An 18,320-nucleotide genomic window follows, 5' to 3' on the forward strand; every position below is an offset into this window, starting at 1 on the left:
TTTTAAAATTTATGTAGAACAAGCAGTTCTTCCACACCACCCTCGCTTCTATGCATGGTGGCCTCCCAAGACTACCAGTCACTAAGTAATAAATAACTATGTTGTTTCTGACCTGGTGAAGAAGGCTCAGTCTGAGGGAAAACATTGCTGTGAAACAGAAGGTTACTTACCCAGCAGGCAGAGCATCGGGAGCCTGGGCAGCTGCTGAGAGCTGCTGTGTCCCTGAAGTGCTGGGCTCCTCTCCCTCAGCTGGTGTGGCTGAACCCGGAAGAGACGTCGTGCTGGGGTTCGGGGTCACACTCAAGGCTGTGGCAGGTGGGGACGTCACACCAACAACAGAAGGTTCTTCAAGATCAGTGGCTACAGTGGGTTCTTCATTCACTGAAAAAGTACAAACCATATTTTAAAGATCAACTAAGAATAAGAATTTTGCTTACCTTAACTAGCTTTTTCAATTAATGTGTTAACATAGTATCTACAATGTTACCCTACATAGATTGGGTGACAGCAATAAGTTTTACAAAACATGACTTTGAAAATTACAGCAAGTCAGGAATCTGAAATAAATATATTAAATACTATCTTTTTATGTAACTTTATTAGGCTGTTCTAACATACTCTGGCTACACTGATTGCAAAAAAAAAAAAAAAAATAGGAAAGACGAGGATAACAGCAAAGCATGCTGGTGGTAAATGAAGCAAGACCAAGGGCAAGTTTATAAGGTCATATCCTTTTCTTTAAAGTTGCCGTCTGCTTGCTATGCACAAATAGCACCTTCCTCCAAAAAACTCCACACACACAAAGAAGCAGAAAATTGCCAATAATGTGCTTATTCTTTTAAAAACTCATGCTTATAGACAGAAGAAGGGGTTAATACTCCACCATGTGGATACCCTCTGGGACATGGGCAAAATTAGTTGCTTAATAAGCAACTAAATCTTCTACAATTATTGTTTTCCCAACATAAGTTACATTTATATATATAAATTTATATTTAATATAAATACATTCTCAGGTCTATTTATCTTGCCGTTTCTTCACATCTTTGATGATCACTTATGTCTATGAGGATCATCAACCCCAAGGCAGTGCAACATCCTCTAACCTAAAAAAATTTATCAAACAAGCTTTCAAAGAATTGCAATTCTTCGAAACTGGATGAGTCATATGCTCATATTAATATGCCATATGCTCATCAAGGATCTTAATATCAGACCCCAAACTCTAAAGTTGATACAGGAAAGAGTAGGAAATACTCTGGAGTTAGTAGGTATAGGTAAGAACTTTCTCAATGAAACCCCAGCAGCACAGCAACTAAGAGATAGCATAGATAAATGGGACCTCATAAAGCTAAAAAGCTTCTGTTCATCAAAAGAAATGGTCTCTAAACTGAAGAGAACACCCACAGAGTGGGAGAAAATATTTGCCAACAATACATCAGACAAAGGACTGATAACCAGAATATATAGGGAACTTAAAAAACTAAATTCTCCCAAAACTAATGAACCAATAAAGAAATGGGCAAGTGAACTAAACAGAACTTTCTCAAAAGAAGAAATTCAAATGGCCAAAAAACACATGAAAAAATGCTCACCATCTCTAGCAATAAAGGAAATGCAAATTAAAACCATGCTAAGATTTTACCTCACCCCTGTTAGAATAGCCATCATCAGCAACACCACCAACAACAGGTGTTGGCGAGGATGCGGGGGAAAAAGGAACCCTCTTACACTGTTGGTGGGAATGTAGACTAGTACAACCACTCTGGAAAAATATTTGGAGGCTACTTAAAAAGCTGGACATCGATCTACCATTTGATCCAGCAATACCACTCTTGGGGATATACCCAAAAGACTGTGACACAGGTTACTCCAGAGGCACCTGCACACCCATGTTTATTGCGGCACTATTCACAATAGCCAAGTTATGGAAACAGCCAAGATGCCCCACCACTGACGAATGGATTAAGAAAATGTGGTATCTATACACAATGGAATTTTATGCAGCCATGAAGAAGAACGAAATGTTATCATTTGCTGGTAAATGGATGGAATTGGAGAACATCATTCTGAGTGAGGTTAGCCTGGCCCAAAAGACCAAAAATTGTATGTTCTCCCTCATATGTGGACATTAGATCAAGGGCAAACACAACAAGGGGATTGGACTTTGAGCACATGATAAAAGCGAGAGCACACAAGGAAGGAGTGAGGATAGGTAAGACACCTAAAAAACTAGCTAGCATTTGTTGCCCTTAACGCAGAGAAACTAAAGCAGATACCTTAAAAGCAACTGAGGCCAATAGGAAAAGGGGAACAGGTACTAGAGAAAAGGTTAGATCAAAAAGAATTAACCTAGAAGGTAACACCCACGCACAGGAAATCAATGTGAGTCAATGCCCTGTATAGCTATCCTTATCTCAACCAGCAAAAACCCTTGTCCCTTCCTGTTATTGCTTATACTCTCTCTACAACAAAATTAGAAATAAGGGCAAAATAGTTCCTGCTGGGTATTGAGGGGGGGGTGAGGGAGGGGGCGGAGTGGGTGGTAAGGGAGGGGTGGGGGCAGGGGGGAGAAATGAACCAAGCCTTGTATGCACATATGAATAATAAAAGAAAAAGGAAAAAAAATAAAATTCCATGTATGAAAGAAAAAAAAATATGCCATATGCTCATAAATTAATATTAATATAATTTATTTATATTTATATTCCTTATTCTTTCTCAGTCAAGCAGGTAATACTCAACAGATAGCAATTCTTCTTATGTAAATCTTACTCAAAATCTTACAAATTTTACTCAATTTGAGTTTTTTAATTTGAATTTTTTAAACAAGTCTCTTTTATGACTTTTTTCAGAAAAATTAATTCTAAAGTTTACTAAGGGAAACTAAACACATAAGACAACCCATGAAAAGGCTAAAGACAAGTGCTGTGTATATGTGTAGGAAGTTTGTTTGCTAAAGTATCAAAACATATTATAAAGTTACAACAATATGGTACTGATGCATGAATAGGCAGATGTTGACTAAATAAACAAGAAAGTTCACAAATAGATTTAAATAATTAAATACTTTACTGGAGGCTGCAAAATAGTGGTATTTTAATTTTATGTTGCCTTCTTCATTTATTGGCTGGATTACTTAAAAGAACAATAGCCCTTTATCAACTATTTGGCTACCTTAAGGTGCAGTGTGTGAAGGAAGGGCCAAGAGAAATGCTTGATTCTTTCCCTTTATTTTCCAGTTTTCAGAATAGTAAGTTGATTTCTTTGTATTGTCAAAAAATGAACAATGGTATTTTGTTTTGCTAAAAAAATAATGATGAGGTATTGGATTTAAACGTATTTAAAAATATTTCAAGTTTCGTTGTAATGTTTTTATTGATACTAAAATTGTCCCAGTCTTTAGTTGGAATTAATAAGGAGAGGGGACAGGGGCAAAGCTCTTCAAGCTGGGTTCAAGTTCTATGGAAAAATCCTAAAATAATTAAGTAGGAAAGTACAGAACAGTGTATATATTGTGTTATCATTTGTGTGAATATATACATGTGTGTGTTTTCTCAAAGAACATATTTACATCGAATAATGTCTTTGGAAGAATAATAAGAAACACAACAGTGGCTGCCTCTGGGGAGGGAATTTAAGGCTGGCAGAAGAGAAAAAACATTCTTTATATTATTTAAGCTTTTATGTTTTTAAAGTTCTAATAATGTACTACACTATTATTTTTAAAAGCTATTATGAAATTGGTGACTAGGAAAAGAACAAAAGGAGAGCACCAAGGCATGCCAGTGGAGAAGCTACTCCAATCAACACTATTTGGATCTGATTGTTCCTACAACTGAAAATCTAGTTAGAAGGGCTCTGAGCAGGACTGCACCTGTCCACAGGCCCTTCCAAAGGCCTTTGCCTCACCAGACAAGCTCATCTATTTAAAAGAGTCCTCCCTCCCTCCCTCCCTCCCTCCGTTCCTTCCTTTCTTTCTTTCTTTCTGCTTGTTTTTTGCTTTTTGTTTTGGTAGCGTTGGAGATTGAACCCAGGACATTGCACATGCTAAGCAAGCATTCTACCACTGAGCAACATCCCCAGTCCTGGGTTTTTTGAGACAAGGTCTTACTATGTAGCCCAAGCTGAACTCAAACTTGTGATCCCCCTGCCTCTGCCTCCCAAGTGCTGTGATTACAGGTGTGCACCACCATACTCAATCCCAGTGTTTAAGAGTTTTGTGCCACACCTGAGTTCAGACTTGAAAATAGAGAACGATGCAAGCCAGGTATCCTCGCATTGATGAGTTTTCTGTGTCCATGCTTACACTACCCCCCGTTCTCAGAAAGACAGTGTGTGTGCAAGCACATGCATATGTGCATATGTATACAGCTGTCCATCACATAACAATATTCCTGTCAAGGCAGACTACATGTATAATGGTTGTCCCATAAGCTTAGACTGTCCAATGACATAATAGATGTCTCAGTTTCTGTAAATGCATTCTATGTTAGTGAAGCAAGGAAATCAACAATGATGCACTTCTCACAACATGTCCCATTCTTAAGTAATACATGACTGTACATACACATCCTCCAAACGTGAGAGCTTGAAAAGACCTGAGGTAAATCCATCCCATAACAGCATCTAAATGTCAAAAAAAATTAAATTTAGACATTTAGCTACTGGCCCATCATCACCCTGGTAAAACAATGACAGGGCACCATACTCAAGCATGATGGGACTTTAAATAGAAAAAGTGGATTGTCAAAGGTGAGGAGTTACGAGCTGGGGCCATGGCTCAAGTGGTAGAGCACTTGTCTAATAAACACAAGGCCCTGAGTTCAAACCCCAGTACTGCCAAAGAGAAAAAAAAAAAAGAGTGGGGGAGGAGGGGGGAGAAATGGCCCAAACATAGTATGCACATATAAATGAAATAAATAAAATTTTTTAAAAAAGAGTTACAATTTTGTTATGCTTTAAAGATTATAGCCAACATTCTGAACCCAGATTCCTAATTATTTGATGTACATACCTTATCTACTACAAAAGACTGTATACTCTCCTTGAAAGTGAAGGCAATTTTGTTTCCCTTGTTTTTAATTATTTCCACTCTTCTTCCTTCTTTTTTTTTTTTTTGCAGTACCGGGAATGAAATCTACTGCTTTATGCATGGTAGGCAATTGTTACACCCCAGCCCTACTACTTCCTCGTTCTATCTCCTATGTTCTTGCTCCATGTCTTTACTCACACCAACACCCTTCCCCAAATGCTCTCTCTACCATGTCACTTCATCCCTTGTGCAGAATCCACAGCCCCTGTGATCTCAGCTATGCAACCCACAGCCCTCATGATGACTGTTGGCTCTTAGCTGAAGTATGTTTTCTGCATTTTTTCCTGAAAGAAATTATAAGGAAGAGGCCTGGTCTTATACCTTTTTATACTGTCCAGTGTTTGGCAAAACAGCATTTGATAAATATCTATTTGATAAGTACTCATTTAATCTAGCAAAAAAAAAGATATTTAAAACAAAACCATCTGATAGTTGTTTAATACTTATTTGTAAATCAGGTTCTTCAATGGGGGTGCTTAGAATAGGTTTTGAGATAGAAAAGTTGAAAAGATGATGTGTACTTCATCAAATTTCCCCTAAATTACTATTTTATATAACTACGGCACATTTGCCAAAGCTAAAAAATTAATTAGCACACACTATTTCCTAAACTTGACTTTATTTGGATGGCACCAGCTTTTCCACTGAGGTTCTTTTTCTGTTCTGGAATCCAATCCAGGATTCTTCACTGCCTTTAGCAAGTCCACTTTTATTAGTTCATTTATCCTCCAAGAGCCTCAAGAAGAAGATATTATTCCTATTTCACTGATGACAACTGAGGCTCACTGATGGGTCACTCACATGGTACCATGTAGTCAGCAAGCAACAGAACAAGTCAAACCCAGAACACAATGAGGTAAAAACTGCAGGGAGGGAAATGAAGATGGTTTGGTATTTTTTCTGGATGGGAAAAAGAGCAGGGCACCAAGGGTAAGTGCTAAGCAGGTAAAATGGCAGTTGAACAACCTCTGGTTTCTGCAACTGTGGGTATTTCATAAGGGTCCCCCTGTGATGCTGGTTAAACACTAGGACTTTATGAATCTCATATTCATTTAGAACAAGGATGCACTCCACCTACAGTTAAAGATCAGGACTTGGAAATTCTTTTTCTTAATCCTAGACATGCTGCCACACTCAGGTGAGAGTTGCGGCACACAGGCTCCTGGTGCACACAAAGGTCTTTTCAGCCCCCACACTCAGACACGTGGAAGGTAATCACCTGTCCAGTGGACAAGTTCCTAACATGATCCACAGTGAAGCTGCCAGAATAGCTCACCTTTGAAAACACAGTACCTGCACTTCCAATGCATTTGTTCGATCAGCTCTTCACAAGAGCAACCAAAACTAGAAAAACATTTCATAATTAGTGTGGCATTAGGGTGGCTTATAAAGAAAACATGAAAGGGGAAGAGGAAAGGAAAGGATACTGAGTGGTAAAGAGGATTGAAGTAAGTATATATGTATATACACACACACATATATATGTGTAGATATATATATATATATATATATATATATATATATGAAGATACCATAATGAAACCACCAAACACTGAAATGGGGGGAGGAGAGAGGGTATAGTAAGGGTATATAAGAGAGAAGTGAACTTGTTTAAAGTACCCTGTACGTGTCTATGGAACTACCACAATGAAACCCCTCAATGTACCAACTAAAAAGTAACAATTTTTACAAACAAGAAAAAACAAAGAAAAAGAAAACATGGAAGTTACATGGAGGAAAAAGGGAGAAAAAAATGTCATACCCTGACAACTGACTGAAAACTAAATCTTTCCCCAGTTAATGTACAGATTAACAAAATTCCCACTTTCACTACAGCATGCTTCTAAGAATTCAAAGTGTGAAATTTGTTGTGAAAAGCTATGAGTTAGCAAGGAGAAAAGATGATACAGCAAAGCTAGCCCTCCCAGACATTCACAAACATACTAGTATCAATAATCAAAATCACATCAGACTTGCTCAAAACAAGAAACAAATTCTCACTGTATATAAGAATGTGATTAAGTGATAACACTAGTAAAATCACAGTGAAAAGTTTATAATGCACATTCTATCTCATTTTTAAAAATTCATATCCTTAGACTCAAATGGTTTCACTCAAGAGCTAGGCACAATGGCCTGTGTCTATAATCCCAGCTACATGAGAGACTGAGGTAGGAATTGAGCCTACAGTTCAATGCCAGCCTGGGCAATATAATAAGACCTTTTTTCTTAAAATATTTAATTTTAAAATTTTTATTTTTTTTATTATTATAAAAAAACTTTGCCGGGTGCTGGTGGCTCACGCCTGTAATCCTAGCTGCTCTGGAGACAGAGATCAGGAGGAATGAAGTTCAAAGCCAGCCCAGGCAAATAGTTCGCTAGACCCTATCTCAAAAAAATCCATCACAAAAAAGGGCTGATGGATTGGCTCAAGGTGTAGGCCCTGAGTTCAAACCATAGTACGGAAAAAGAAAATTAAAATAAAAAAAAAATTCACTCATCAAGAAACAAAAATATATGCAAAAATGTTTACAGCAAGATTCTGTTTTACAACAGGGAAATATTGAAGAAGTGAGGAATGGCTAAATGAATTATGACATGTTAACTGTGAGATGAGGCAACTTTTTAAAAAAGTAAATAAAACTATATAGATCAATGGAAGCATGTATAAAAGATAATGAAATGAGACAAGAATATAATTCCATGCTGCATAATTATAACGATATGAAATTATCCATAAAGATAAAAGCCACGTTTGTAAATGTCACAATGTGCCCCCCATACAATAATAATTTTTAAAAAGCCATGTGCCAGGCACTGTGCCAAGCACTCTGTACTTTTTATGTACTTTAATCCTTTTAACAACTTATGAGGCACACACTCTAGCCCTAATTTTAAAAATGAGAAAACTACAGCCCAGCAAGTCACTCAGCCTTATACACATACTACACACAAGAGTCAGGATTCAACACCAGCCAGGTTGACTGATATGCATGGAAATTACATTTGCGGGGGAAAGTTTTCAATTAAAAGAAAGTTAGAAAGTAAATCATCTCATACAAGTCTAAATGAAGTGCTATACCATTAGCCTATTTCTCAATTCCACCACTTTAAAACTTAGAAATATTATATTTATATAAACAGGTTGCCACTTACTCACATTTTATAAAAACGGATACTTTATAGTTGTGACAACATGAAAAAAACACCTGGAACCGATCTCTGGTTTTGCCCCAAATGTATTTTATATGCATAACTGTAGCACACAGCCAAAAACATCTGTTAAATAAATTTTCTATGTCTGTGAAAACTATGTCAGGAGGCATAGCTCCTGCCACCGCCATTTTGGAACTGGTTCTCACAAGCAGCAAATTGAGGGATAGAGACATCCTATTCACATCTTCAAACTCTCTTCTGTCCTGTACTACAAAGAAAGGAGCTTTAGCCTGTTCCCCTCTCCCCTAGTAAAGGGGAAATCCTTCTGTGCCTTTTGGATAGACATGAAAGAGCCACTAAAGTCCAGGCTGCCTGTGAGGTAAAGGTGAACTGTCATCATGGCAGAAAGGAAACAGGCAGCAGCCAAGGCCTTCATATTTTAGTGGGCAAGAATCCCCAAAGCACTAGTTGGTTTTAAGAACAGTTTGGGCATTCAGATACACCACAATAAAACATTTCCCAGGCAAATTGGGGCTAGAGACACTTGGCTGTCTAAAGACATGGCTGGCACCTGCCTCGCCTGCTAGAACATAATGTTCCTAGAGATAGGAACAAAAAGCAAAGGTACTCCAAAGTAAATGTAGGTGAAATAAAGATCTGTCTAAATGTCCAAGAAAATTGACTCAAAGACCATCACCACATAAAGTCAATTTACCAATAGTTTTTATAACAAAAGCAGAGATGGCCAAGGGAAACCACTATCACAATAATGTGGACTCTGGAAGGATGAAAGTGGTTGGTAGCTCAGCCATTGCAGCTGGGAAACAACTCGTTCCAAAAAGCCAATTCCTTTTCCCCATTTGTAAATGTTGGCCCTAATCCATGAGCAACTTATTTTTCTAAGAGAAGTATGTTTACTGGTGCTCACCAAGTATCTGTGGTTCTCTATAACAGTCACCAGTGCATTGTCACATTCACACAAACAGAAAGGTTCCAGCACATGGATATGGTGGTTTGCATGTGAGTGCTAGACAGGCAGTAACAGCAGGTACTGGAACTCCTCACCTACAGCTCATTTTGGTCCCCAAGGTTCAGGGTGAGGTAATTAACTCAGGTCCTTCAGGAAGGTACCAAACTCCTAAGAGGAAGTCAGGTCACTGTATCACAGTGAGTCTTGCTGGACACAGGCCATTCTACTCTATCGTCCCTTGAGACATGAGATAATCAGGCAACATAAGCTGTTCAAGGGTCCCCTACAGTGCTTCAAGAGAACTTAAAGTTATTATGAAGTAACCCAAATAGACTTCTCTCAATAAGTTTGTCACACATAGGTCAGTAACAATGCCTAGGTAATGAAGCTATGCTGGTTTGGATCTCTTGTCCCTCATGTCACACCTCTATGATCACAAACAAGCACCTACAAAATCATTTTAGTATCATTTACCAATTTGAATACCTCTATTCCCCTACCTATAGCTTATGGAGGCAAATAGCAATGTTTTCCATTTTCCCCAAATTAAGATAAATGACCAGCGATTACTAAAGAGTCAACCATCTTCAAGAAGTTTAGAAAATGAATGATGGTTTTTTTTTTCTTTCTTTCTTTTTTAACTTTTTCTTTTCTGACACTGTTCTGATGACACAAGGGAAACAGGCTGGTGTTCTGTGCTATCACTCACCTGTGCCATTGGCCAGGCCACTGTGGCTTGGGTTCTTGATGGGTTGGCGGTGCCGATTCCTGGTACCAGGGCTTTGCTCACCAGTTGCTGTGATTGTTCTGGATGAACCACCTGAATGTCTGTGCGTCCTGGGGGTTCAGAGTATAGAGCAGACAGACATAAGTCACAGTGGAAAAGAAAGAAGCATATCCTACTTCAGGAACCACATTCCCTCTCTTGCTATTTATTGGAAACAAGACCTGTAATAGCCCTTCTAGAATTTGACTCAACAGAAGCTGGCTCTGAGCTGAGACCTGGGGAAGCTTCCTTCTTGGTAAAAGCCCAAAAGGCAGCTTGGTGCAAATTTTTCCACTTATAAACAAATCCAGAGTGAATTACCCCACATCTGAAATAACTGGCAAAATATCCTGTGCCCATCACCCTATTTTTATTGGGCTTAAATGTTAGAAATAAATAAGAATTACTGCACAGGCTACAGATGAAATATTTCTCCCATTAGGTAAAAAGAGCCCAAACTTATCCAAATTGATTTTCTCTATAGCTGGAAAGATGAATCTCTTGGAAACAGAAGTCAAGGGGCATTAAACAACTTTAGTCAATGCATATGGTGACATGTTTTACCTAGAAAAGGTGACTCACCAGCTCATCCATGTAAATGAGAACCAGTGCAGAAATGAATCTAATTTACAAAGGAAATGCTAGTATCTAGCAGAAAGAAACCTATTTGATATCTTCGCAAACTACAAGGCAACAGGCAGTGTGTATTCTCAAGTTCTTTTTGTTGCTGGTATTCCTCATGTAGCGAAAATGTCTAAGCTTCCCTGTTCTATGATATAGCTTTTTCACCAAAAGTATGTTACTCCACTACACAGTAATTAGATATTAATTTGAAACAGTGAGATGATTTAAATACCATTCAGTAAAGAAAAGACTGTCTCCAGGCAATAAAATAGAAGCCCTACATGGAGCAGTAAGACTACCATCAACAATCAAAGTAATAATAATGACCACAGGAGTATATAATATTCATTAAGCTGTAACATATTCTGGTGCTATGCACATATATATACATTAGCTCATTTAACAAGGTCCCCCTAAAGGTAGCTTACTGTTATTATTTCTATTTTATAGATAAGAAAACAAACACAGAGAAGTTCTACAGAAAGTAAACCTTGCAGCCAGGTCCTGGGGGCACACACCTGTAAGTCTAGCTACTTGAGAGGCTGATATTAGGAGGATCAAGGTTTGAGGCCAGTCCAGGCAAATAATTCATGAGACCCCCATCTCCAAAATAACAAGGGCAAAATAGACTACAGGCGTGATTCAAACAGTATAGTGCCTGCTGAGTTCAAACCTCAGCTCTGCTAAAAAAAAAAAAAAAAAAGAATGAAGGTAAGCCATGGAAATACATATTCAAATCCAGCAAGTATAACTTTAACAGCCTCTGCTCATTGGCTGGAGGATGGGATGGGAAATCTGGACTTTGACTAGATTCTGCTTGGGCTTTTCTTTTACCAGTTAGCTAGTTAGATAGGTCAGTGGCAAAACCTATCACGGAAAGTTACCTGCTTGGAGGGATCCACACCCACCAGAGCATCTCTACGGGTAAGTCCCAAATAGGAGGTGCCTAGGGAAAATGTGAACTGCTCTACATCTCAGTAACAGATTTTTTGACAAGATGGACAGAAACCAAAACATTAACAGTGATTAATTTTGGATGCTCGGAATATGGATGTTTTGGTTTTGCCTTTCATGCTTTTCTGCTCTTCTAGATTTTTCTAGCTTTCCTTTACTGAGCTTGTATACTTTTGAGTAAGAAAAAAATTTTTTTTAAAGAAAAAAAAAAGTTTTTTCTTGGGGGAGAGAGAGAGAAAGAAATCTGGAGTCCATCGTACTTGAAGAAGGAATAGCCATTAAAAATGGAGAGAGCATACAACCGAACAATGGAAATAAAGATTCAGTTTGGACTCTTTTTCCATCTTATTTTTCCCTGAGCTAATTTCATAAATCAAAAGCTGTCAACCATACCTCAGTCAAAGAAAAATATTTCAAAGGCCCCACTTCATGGGAAGAAATGTTAGTATTAAGCATTTTACCACAACTCCTCATCGAAAGCAGAATGAGCACAAACTAGTTCCAAAAGGAAAGGCGGTCTTTAGCAAGTAGCCAACATGTTTCTGTGTGTGTGTATGTGTTGAGAGCAAAGAGCTTGAGAGCGGTAAAATTGGTTAATAGGAGGTTTATTTCTGCCAAGAATCCTCTTACAAGGACAAAAAAGTCCCCCCTGATTTGAAGCTCCCAGCCCCTAGGAGAGGCCTGGATCACTCACGGAACAGCAGGCCATGTGGCAGCACCAGAAAGGCTGCATCAATCCTGTGATGTACACAGGTCTGACAAGGCCTGATTACTTCCAGTGGCCAGAGCTCCTTGTCCCTCTGCAGAACAGATGGACACAACGACAGGGCAGATCCCATTACTCTCTTAGCTCCTCCCTCCCTTCTGCATTAGGGCATGTGGTCAGAGTTGACAGAGAATACTTTCAGAAATGTTTAACCACTAATGATAGCAGCTTACCCTGAATGACAGGCTGGAGCAGGGCCGGGATTAGCCTATAAACCAGGGGCAGCTGGGACCACTTTGTGTGAATTGCTGCCTCCCCGCCCGTGGCCAACCGCCACCCCTGCTACCACCTCCCCCACAGACACACATGACACACACATACACTTTCCCAGTTCTCCCTTGCCTGAAACCTAGAGTTTCCAGGATTTTGTTCTTATATTACATATAAAATAAGACAGCCAGAAGGAAAAGAAGGCCTCAAGAACTGAGGAAAATCTCTGTTTCTGCTCCTATAGCTCTCCCTCACCCCTTGAAAGATGCAATTGTGTGGTGATTATAAACTGGACTACAAGCTGAAACCACACACCATAGGCCAAAATAGCACTAGGACAAACTTGGGGTGATGGGAGGAGATGAGCTGGCCTCCGCCACAGACAGCCTGGCTTCAACTCTGCTAATGACTTCAACCTTGGTCTGATCCCCCTCGACATTCTGAGGGCAGGGAAGAGTTGTGCAGCCCGTGGACAGTATGAAGAGGACTGAACAGCCATGGCCATTAGGCCAAGCTCTACAAGTGGTTTCAAGTCACCCAGTTATAGAAATTTAGCTCTCTTTACAACATGCCTTTCTAGAATGCTGATGTGTCCTTACCTAAGTTACTCCCTCAGAAATTGAAGCCACCAAAGAATGCCAATCCCCAGGGCCTTCGGACTCTCCCTTCACACTCCTCCAAGTACAGATGAGGTCCTAGGAGAGGGCTCTTGAGGGCTCTTGTCCCTTGCATTTAAACTCTGATAGCACAGCTCTGGGCTCTGGCCTCAGATGCACCCTGACAACCAGAGCCTTGGTTACCTTGGGACACCTTGCCTGGTCCTTCATGAAAGCCACTGATTTGTACTCAACATCATTTTGTTAGTGCTAGGCCCCGTTCCAGGACTGGCAACAAAACAAAAAGTCCCTGACCTCAAGGGGCTTACACCTTGGTAAAAATGCAGTGACACACATCTGTGGATGTGGGAGCCACTTGGTTAGTGAGAGAGCCTAGCTGACTACTTGGCATTGTAGCCTGGTCAACCACTCCAACAGCTTATGTAGAGTAATTAAATAAAGCAAAATTATATTTCTCTGGTTTAAAAAAGAAAGCCTTGTTTAACAACAAATGTGGATGGACTCAATACTACTGAAGTATACACTTAAAACTGATTAAAATGATAAATTTCAGTCAGGTATGGTGGTGCACACCTGTAATTCCAGCTACTGAAGAGGCAGAGATCAGGAAGATCATGGTTCAAGGCCAGCCCAGGCAAAAATTAGTGAGACCCCATCTCAATCAACAAGCTGGGCATGGTAGTATACACCTATGATCCTAGCTGCACAGAGGCATAAATAGGAGGATAGTAACCTGAGGTCAACCCTAGGCAAAACATGTGAGACCCTACCTGAAAAATAAGCAAAAAAGGGCTGGGGGCATGGCTCAAGTGGTACAGCGTCTGCCTAACAAACACAAGGCCTTAAGTCCAAACTTCAGAAACCCCACCCCAACACAAAAGAAAGACCCATAACTTTTATTATGTGGTTCTGTTTTTTTGGAGACAGTCTTACTATGTACCCTAGTCTGGTCTCAAAACTCTGAATCCTTCTACCTCAGCCTCCTGAGTGCTGGGAGCCACCACAGCCAGCTTACCACAATTTTTTTATTTTTTCAAAAGAAAAGAAAACCAACTTCAGTATTATTAAAGTGAAAAATCTAAATAAATAATGGCTCAAGGCAGAAAACAAATGTTTTACAAAATTAAAAATTATGATGTAGCTCAATGGCACAGCGCTTGACTACCATGTATAAAACCTGGGCTCAGTCCCCAGTACCACACACATAAAATAGAATTCAAAATCTGGTGGTGGCTCAGTGTTTGAGATTGGTAAGTCTATCACAGATCTTAGGTAGAAGTTAATTTTAGAAAGTAGTTTAAGTGCTCAGTGGTAGAGCACTTGCCTAGCATTCCTGAAGCCCTGTGTTAAATCCCCAGCATAATTAATTAATTCCTATAACTCAACAAGAAAAAGCCAACCTGATTTAAAAGTGGGTAGACAACTTCAATAGACATCTCTTCAAAGATGGTATATAAACAGCAAACAAGCATATGAAGATGCTAAACTTTGTTAATTATTAGAGAAATATAAATCAAAACCATAATGAAAGATCACCTCACAACCATTAGGACAACTACTATCAAAGGAACAAAAATAAGGAGTGTCACTGGGGATGTAAAGTAACTAGAACCCCCATGTACTTTCGGTAAGAATGTAAAATAGCATTGTCACTATGGAAAACAGTATCATGGGTCCTCAAAAAATTAAAAATCAAATTACCAAATAATCCAATTACCCACTTCTGGGTATATATTCAAAAGAACTGAAAAGTGGGGTCTCTCTGACATATCTCACAACCATGTTCATACCAGCCCTGTTCACAGTAGCCAAGAGATGGAAGCAACTTAGCATTGATAGATGAGTGGATAAAGAGAACATGGTATATACATACAAAGGAAGAAAATTCTGACACATGCTACAGCATGGATGAACACTGAGGGCACCATGTTAACAGAAATGAGCCAATCACAAAAGGACCAATGTAGAATGATCCCACTGTGATGTTATTTAGAGTGCTCAAATTCATAGAGTCCAAAATAGAAAAAAGACTGCAAGGGACTAGGGAGAAAGGGCAATGGGAAAGAAATCCAGAGATAAGAAAAATATCTAATTAAATGTAACACTTTGTGACTTCATTAAAATTTAAACCTCATGCTCTTCCAAAGATACCATCTTTTAAAGACAATTTTCAAAAGGTTGAAAATGTGCTGGGGGCAGGGTACGTGGCTCAAGTGGTAGAGCATGTGCCTAGTGTGAGGCCAGGTTCAGACTCCAGGACCATTCCTTCCCCCACCCCCACAAAAACCCTGACAGAAACAAGTCGTGATGAGGATGCAAAGTACCTGGAATTCTCTCATACACTGCTATTTGAAAAACAGTTTGGCAGTTTCTTATAAAGTTAAACATGCACTTAGCATACAAACCAACAATCCTACTCCAAGGCATTTACCCATGACAAATTAAAACATGTACACAAAAATCTATATGTAAATGCTCATAGTGGTCTTCTTCATAATTGTCAAAATCCATAGAAAACCAAAACCCCATCAATTGGTGAATGAGAAGACAAACTGGTACATCTTACAATGGGATACTACTCAGCAAGTGAAGGGAACACCCTACTATATAACAGCATCACAGATAACACAAAAATGCAATAGGCTAATGAAAGCCTCCAAAGACTATCCAGTGGATCATTCCATTTTTATGACATTCGGAATGAGGCAAAACTTTGTGTTTGGCAGTGGCTGGGGACAGAAAACCAGGGGTTGGGTTGACTACAAAGGGGCACAGGAGAACATTTTGGAGTGATGGAACTTTTACATTTTGATTATGAAAAGTGGTAACCAGACTGCATGCTTTTACTACAAAGGGCAAACTTTACTGTTTACAAATTACACCTCAATAAACTTAAGTTCATAATTAAAAAAAAAAAAGAATTTTTGTGTGTGTGTTTCAGCCACTACAAAAACATCTTACCAAGTGAGGAAAAAAATAAAAGTGAACAAGTTTTGGAAAGTAAGTAACTTATGGTGAGAGAATATCAAGGTAGGGGGATGCTGGTGGCTCACACCTGTAACCCCAAGCTATGTGGGAGGCCTCATGAGGTCAGGAGGATCAAGATTCCAGGTCAGCCTAGGCAGAATAAACAAAAGTTTGCCAAACCCCATCTCAACAGAAAAAAGCTGGGCAAGGTGGTGCATGCCTGTCAAACTAGTAATGGCGGGAAGCTTTAAAACAGAAGGATCACAGTCCAGGTTAGCCTGGGGAAAAAAAGCAAGATCCTATATAAACAGAGAAAATGGGCTGGCAGTATGGCTCAAGCAGTAGAGTACCTGCCTAGCAGGCACAAACGCCTGAGTTCAAACCCCAGAAAGAAAAAAAAGAAAGGGAAGAAAGGAAGAAAGAAAGAAAAAACAAGACCTTGATGGGACTATGATTTAAGTAAACTCCAAGATCCTCAATGGGATTGTGACTTAAATAAATTTCAAGAGCCATCAAACATTTCTGTGTGAATGAATGTGAAGATTCTTTTTAAGTGTAGGGATACAACTCTTCCAAATGTCAAGAATTCATGGCTGGTTGAATACCACACACGAAGTATAGTTGTCTATAATTATAAGAGACCCAGAATATAAAAGAGAATTTTTTTGACCTTCTGGCATTCAAGCTCAGGAAAGGAAAGTTTAAAGATCTAATGACTAATGATTGGTTTTCCTCCATTTTAATAAAACATGCCTAATAAACTTAACTCGGGAATGGGAATTGTTATTTTCCTGGGATTACTAGAACCAAGAGACCTCCTGTCTTCCACTCTGTATCTCCTCTGAGTATTCTTAACTGGTCATTGTCTTTAAATAGCAGTATGGAAAAAAAAAAAAAATAAGTGGAGCTGGGCCAGCTTCCAGCAAGACAGAACCAGCAAGAAACAGACTCTTAATATAGAAGCAAAAAAAAGAAAGAAAGGAAGATAAAAGGGAAATGGCAATGAGAAAAGAAATGTTCTCTACACTATTCAAAGAGCTATCAATAAGCAAGCCTAATCCATCCGTGTCACTATCAATTCTTCCTCACTCAAATATGGATTTTAAAAAATGGAGGGGTGAATAAAAAGGAGATGTGAGCCAGGAACAGTGCAATTAAAGTTAAAATGGACTATCCTAGTCATCCCAAGGAAATTTATGGCTCCATTCCACGCCCTACCTCTAGGCTGCCAGTCTCACAAATGACAGGAAAAGTAAAAATAAAACTGCTGCCAAGAAAGACAAATGATTTACTTTTACTCAACCTGGAGTGTACAGCAATCCTCTCAATGGTGGTATCTTTGGTGGACTAAGAAAATTCATCTTAAGAGAAAATGTACAATAAACTGTGACTCATCTAATCTAATTCTAGGCTGTATTTTGGGCTTACTTGAAAAGGATATTCAAACACTATCCCAACCCTGAACAAAAGCTCAAGTGAAAAAACAACAACAAAAAAAGTTCAAGTGAGAGGAAATGTTCACCTGCTCAGCACAGCAGCAGGTAACTTGAAGCAGCACATGATTTTTCCTGAAGACTACATAAACTTGAATGACAAGAGCATTCATGCTCTCACAGGAGTGAGTATCATAGGACATCAACCTCCACTAACCTAGAGAAGGAATCTGCATGGAGCTGGCCTGGAAAGGGATGCAGAACAACAACTTGTATAGGGGGACCAGAAAGGCGTCTTCACCACTTCCTACTGGTACCACATCTTGATTGAACCTGGCCGCACAGCTTCCCTATGCAGGAAGGAACTATACTGGACCTTGTGACAGCCTTCCGTATCTGTTGATTCTGTCTGCAGATCAAAATAACTGAGTCCATACTAAACATGTACAGACTTTCTTCTCTTGGCATTATTTTCTAAACAATACAACATAACAATTATTTACACAGTACTTACATTATAAGTAATACCTTAAAGTATGCAGGAAGATGTGGATAGGTTACATGTCAAATATGTCAACACCATTTTACATATGGAACTTGAGCATCCTTGGATTTTGGAATCCAAGGGGAGGTACTGAAACCATTCCCCCACAAAGAGTGAGGGACAGCTACAATAGGGGACTACAGTATTTTAGAGCATTATTTCTGAACGTTTTGACGTGACAAATCACAAAGGCAGGAATTCAGCAGGAGTAAGCTAAG

General features: G+C 39.1%; 1 protein-coding gene across 3 annotated transcripts in view; it reads right to left on the bottom strand.

The window, feature by feature from the left end:
• Window positions 1–18,320, bottom strand: part of Wwp2 (WW domain containing E3 ubiquitin protein ligase 2) — a 135,522-nt gene that overhangs the window by 46,171 nt on the left and 71,031 nt on the right. For all 3 annotated transcript variants that reach the window (XM_074055744.1, XM_074055746.1, XM_074055745.1), the window contains exons 7-8: window positions 9,931–10,058; window positions 171–381 (exon numbers count right to left, since the gene is read on the bottom strand). In XM_074055744.1, coding sequence (XP_073911845.1) covers window positions 171–381; window positions 9,931–10,058 — 339 coding nt within the window. The remainder of the gene's footprint in view (window positions 1–170; window positions 382–9,930; window positions 10,059–18,320) is intronic.

This window comes from Castor canadensis, chromosome 15, assembly GCF_047511655.1.
Source record: "Castor canadensis chromosome 15, mCasCan1.hap1v2, whole genome shotgun sequence".
NCBI lineage: Eukaryota > Metazoa > Chordata > Mammalia > Rodentia > Castoridae > Castor > Castor canadensis.